At 40.6% G+C, this 5,388-nt stretch overlaps 1 protein-coding gene across 2 annotated transcripts; it reads left to right on the top strand.

Annotated features, from left to right (window-relative positions):
- Nucleotides 1-1,004: 1,004 nt before the first annotated feature.
- LOC123456738 (basic leucine zipper and W2 domain-containing protein 1-like) lies at nucleotides 1,005-2,953 on the top strand. 2 transcript variants are annotated; one of them, XM_045141062.1, is made up of 2 exons: nucleotides 1,273-1,356; nucleotides 1,446-2,953. In XM_045141062.1, exons 1-2 carry the CDS (start codon nucleotides 1,273-1,275, stop codon nucleotides 2,367-2,369), a joined length of 1,008 nt encoding a protein of 335 aa, XP_044996997.1. In that variant the 3' UTR covers nucleotides 2,370-2,953. The 2 variants fall into 2 exon arrangements, with proteins under 2 accessions (XP_044996996.1, XP_044996997.1); XM_045141061.1 differs by having other exon boundaries at nucleotides 1,005-2,953.
- Nucleotides 2,954-5,388: the final 2,435 nt, after the last annotated feature.

The following is a 5,388-nucleotide window of genomic DNA, read 5'->3' as shown; positions in this document are numbered from 1 at the left end:
GGCACCTGTAGGTAATACAGCAAAAGAAACTCCGCACATCTTAAAAGAGAAGAGAGGAGGGCAGGGGCCTCACAGGGAATGCAGCGTGGGCCACACCGCCTATCCATTATAAATATTTACATGTCTCGTCTGGTCTGAATGCAGAAGCTCAGAAATCTTGCAAAAAAAAGAAATCCACGTTTCTTTGTTAAGCTGTGTCTTGAAGGAAAAAGAGAAAAAAAAAATTCTCCAGTAGTCTATATTTTTTCCTTCTGGTTGAGCTGTGTGTGAGAATGCATAATTTCCTTTTGTTTATGATGGTTTCACTTAACTTTAAAGACATATTTGTGCAAAACCTTTGTTTAAAGATCTGCAATATGGGCTGGAGAGATGGCTTAGCGGTTAAGCGCTTGCCTGTGAAGCCTAAGGACCCTGGTTTGAAGGTCGGTTCCCCAGGTCCCACGTTAGCCAGATGCACAAGGGGGCGCACGCGTCTGGAGTTCGTTTGCAGAGGCTGGAAGCCCTGGCGCACCCATTCTCTCTCTCTCCCTCTATCTGTCTTTCTCGCTGTCTCTGTCGCTCTCAAATAATTAAATAAATATTTAAAAAAAAAAGATTTGCAATATTATATGTATAAATATATATAAAATAAGAGAAACTGTATGTGGGAAGGCAGGAGTATTTTGATATTAGAAGAGGCCTATTTAAAAAAAAAAAAGTTGGCTGGGGGGAGGGAGGACACGTCTAACGCGGGGCGTCCTCGTTCTTCCCGCCGCCTCCGAGGCCTCAGGCTGAGGCGGACGAGGAAGAAGGATGGGGCCAGCCCGGCACAAGCACCCCGGGGACTAGCAGGGGAATAAAGAAGTCCACTAGCCCCGTCCCCTGCAGGCCTTCAGCGTTCCCACCAGGCGCTCCGAGGCCCCCGGGAGGGCGGGTGCGGGTGGCGCAGGGGAGGGAGGGAAATCTCGCGATAGCGGAACCTCTGGGGCGGGGGCGGCTCCTCTTCCCTCCTCCTCCTGCTGCTGCTGCTGCTGGCGTTAGTTCCGGTTGCAGAGGAGACAGCGCTGCAGTTGCCGCCACCTCGGGGATTTCTGGCTCTTTCCTCTTCGCCTTAAATTCGGGTGTCTTTTATGAATAATCAAAAGCAGCAAAAACCAACGCTATCAGGCCAGCGTTTTAAAACCAGAAAAAGAGATGAAAAAGAGAGGTTTGACCCTACTCAGTTTCAAGACTGTATTACTCAAGGCTTAACTGAAACTGGTACTGATTTGGAAGCAGTAGCTAAGTTTCTTGATGCTTCTGGAGCAAAACTTGACTACCACCGCTATGCAGAAACACTCTTTGACATTCTGGTGGCTGGTGGAATGCTGGCCCCAGGTGGTACACTGGCAGATGACATGATGCGCACAGATGTCTGCGTGTTTGCAGCACAAGAAGACTTAGAGACCATGCAAGCATTTGCTCAGGTTTTTAACAAGTTAATCAGGCGCTACAAATACCTGGAGAAAGGGTTTGAAGATGAAGTCAAAAAGTTGCTGCTCTTCTTAAAGGGTTTTTCAGAGTCAGAGAGGAACAAACTGGCTATGCTTACTGGGGTTCTTTTGGCTAATGGAACACTGAATGCATCCATTCTAAATAGCCTTTATAATGGGAATTTGGTGAAAGAAGGAGTTTCAGCAGCTTTTGCTGTAAAGCTCTTGAAATCATGGATAAATGAAAAAGACATCAATGCAGTAGCTGAAAGTCTTCGGAAAGTCAGCATGGATAACAGACTGATGGAACGTTTTCCTGCCAGTAAGCAAAGCGTTGAACACTTCACTAAGTATTTCACAGAGGCAGGCTTGAAAGAACTTTCAGAGTATGTGCGGAATCAGCAGACCATAGGAGCATGGAAGGAGCTCCAGAAAGAACTTCAAGAACAGATGTCACGTGGTGATCCATTTAAGGATATAATTTTATATGTGAAGGAGGAAATGAAGAAAAACAATATCCCAGAACCAGTTGTCATTGGCATAGTCTGGTCTAGTGTAATGAGCACTGTGGAATGGAACAAAAAAGAGGAGCTTGTAGCAGAGCAAGCCATTAAGCACTTGAAGCAATACAGCCCTCTACTTGCTGCCTTTACTACTCAAGGTCAGTCTGAGCTGACTCTGTTACTGAAGATTCAGGAGTATTGCTATGACAACATCCATTTCATGAAAGCCTTCCAGAAAATAGTGGTGCTTTTTTATAAAGCGGAAGTCTTGAGTGAAGAACCCATTCTGAAGTGGTATAAAGATGCACAAGTTGCAAAGGGGAAAAGTGTCTTCCTTGAGCAAATGAAAAAGTTCGTAGAATGGCTCAAAAATGATGAAGAAGAATCTGAGTCAGAAGCAGAAGAAGGTGACTGAGTTTTGGAGCCACGTCCTCAGTACAGCAAATGGGGTTGTAGATAAAATGTCATGTCTCACGTGTCCTGGCCCTTACATCTTCCTACCTCCCTATATCAAGCATGATATAAGGGCTTTCATGGCAAATTTTATTTTAACTGTTTCTATGGTTACTGGAAATGTTGGGTTTAGTTTCTAAAACCATGTTTTAAGTAGCTACAAGAGATTTGAATCTAATGTTGCATTAGTTTTTTCAGTTATCTTCTACCTCCTGTATTTTCTACTGTAATAATGTAATTTAAGGCCTTCCTCAATCCCTGGGTTTTCTATATATAAACAGTTTTCAAGATATGATTTGGTTAAAAATTATTTGTTATAAAAGTTCTGTTTGCAAATTAAACTGTAAAAGTATCCAGTCTCAAAAGGCAATGATTTGTGTGATAATTGCTATGTCCAGAGCCCTATTCATCAATGAAAATCTTACATAATGAGTTCATAACATGAATCCTGAGGATTTGGAACATTTGCCTATGTGTTGACATTATCTTGCATTTTGAATCCCAGATGTATGCTCACTGTCCTGGAGAACAAAGGAGGCAGAGGAACTTTTGTGTTCAGTTTGTATCTTTCCAGGTGAAACAGACATTTCCACACAAGCATTTTATATTCAGAACACATAGATTGATAGGAAAGGACTTCTTGAGTGTGAGTACAGGAAATCCCATCAAAATTTGTGGAAATGTTGGGGTGATCAGGATGCTCTAATGGGTCTAAGGACGCCATTTCCTATTGTAACGAGGGCAGTGATAGCTGTTCTCATTGGTTGTCCTGGACTGGTTTGGTTCTTTCAACCTTTAGTAGTGACTCAAGCACCCAGCTGTAAACGTACCTAGTTGCCATTTTTAATTGCCATGAGCCAAATATTTCTTTTAGATGATTAACCCATTTATTTTAACAGCTGCCTTTTAATTTTCATCTTGTTGCTATCTATCTGTATGTAGGAAAGTAGGAAAAAATGTAGCCACATTTTCAGGTGGAAAGGCTTATCTGGAGGATTTTTTAATTGGGAAAAGAAAATAGCCTAAAATAAATAATGTCGCTAGAGACTGAAGGGAAATTACCCCATTTGAAGGTGCCATTCTTAAGAATTTGGTATTTAAAAGTTCACCTTGAGAAAATAACGTGTAATATAATTTGAAATAAAGGCATAATAACCTTAGCATTATAACTGAAAAACATTGTTGGATGGGGTGAATTTGTTGAATGAATGATGATAAAGTTTTATGCACAGGCAAAATGTACTGACTAGATATCTGTGTGTAGTGATCTACTTTTACTTTGTAATTTGTAGTCCTTAAAAGACTTTTTAAAAAAAATAAAGTCCATCCTTACAAAAAAAAAAAAAAAAAGTTGTTTTCTGAACTACAAAAGAAAAAAAAAGGCAAATTTTGAGTGCCAATTCAGAAAGAGTGTATTACCTTGTAAAGAAAAAAAAAAAAAAAAGAAATCACAAAGCAGGGATTTAGAGCTATTTATAAAAATGTTGAGATTTTGCACTATTTTTAATATAAATATATCAGTGCTTGTGTAGTGGAAACTTCGATCATGTGCATTGAGACTTGAAGGAGAAATGTTGAGTGTCAGAGGATAAGTAGAAGGGATCCCATTGGGTCTGCAAAGGGGCCCCCCAATACAAGAAGGGCAGGACCCCAGGGCCACCCTCCTACAGACCCAATGCTTCTGTCCAAATGGGCTGTGAGCAGTCACACACTCCCTGCCAAAGCGGACCCACACTGTCCCTCCAGTTTGCAGCCTGATCAAGAGTGTTCCCACAGAGGCACCAAGTCTAACACGGTGGATTTTGCCTTTCCCAACATGAAAATAAACTGTTACCGAAGGGGGAAAAAAAAAAGACAGAGAGATCCCAAATTAATAACCTATCCATCCACCTAAAAGCACTGGAAAAGCAAGAAAAATCCAACCCAAAGAGCTCTAAAAGGAAAGAAATAATTAAAATCAGGGCAGAAATTAATGAATTGGAAACCAAGGAAACAGTTAAGACAATTGACAAAACAAAGAGCTGTTTCTTTGAAAAAATAAACAAGATTGACAAAACCCTGGCCAATTTGATCAAGCAAAAAAAAAGGGATTTTCAACTTAACAAAGTGCACACTGAAGAAGGAGAGATCACAACAGACATAAATGAAATTGGGAGAATCATCAGGACTTATTTCAAAAACCTCTACTACACAAAACTGGATAATGTGGAAGAGATGGATAAATTCCGGGATGCATACCATCTATCAAAACTAAACTCAGACCAGATTAATACCTCAATGAACCCATCATATTCATGGAGACTGAAAAAGTAATAATAAAAAAAAAGCCTCCCCCAAAACAAGAGTCCAGGGCCAGATGGCTTCTCAGCTGAATTCTATCAAACCTTCATGGAAGAACTCAAACCAATCTTCCTCAAGCTGTGCCACACAATTGGAGAACAGGGAAAGCTACCCAACTCCTTTTATGAAGCTAGTATCACCCAAATCCCAAAACCAAGAGGTGATACAACAAGAAAAGAAAACTACTGGCCTATTTCCCTAATGAACATAGATGCAAAGATCCTGAACAAAATACTCGCAAACCGAATCCAACAACTCATCAAAAGGCCTTTGACAAAATACAGTATCACTTTATGATCAAAACACTGGAGAGGATTGGCATGGTTGCTTCATATCCTAACATAATAAAGGCAATATACAAAGTTTCTAAGGCCCCAATAATACTTTATGGAGAGAGACTGGAGGAATTCCCATTGAGATCAGGAACAAGACAGGGTTGTCCACTCTCACCTCTGTTTTTCAATATAGTACTGGAAGTCCAAGCTCAAGCAATAAGACAGGAGAAGGAAATAAAAGGGATACAATATAGAAAGGATGAAGGTTAAGTTAGCTGTATTTGCTGATGACATGACTGTATATGAAGGAGACCTAAGAACCTCTATCCCAAAACTCCTGAAGGTGATTAACTCCTATAGCAAAGT

Source organism: Jaculus jaculus, chromosome X (genome assembly GCF_020740685.1).
Source record: "Jaculus jaculus isolate mJacJac1 chromosome X, mJacJac1.mat.Y.cur, whole genome shotgun sequence".
NCBI lineage: Eukaryota > Metazoa > Chordata > Mammalia > Rodentia > Dipodidae > Jaculus > Jaculus jaculus.
This window is presented reverse-complemented; position numbering and strand designations above follow the sequence as displayed.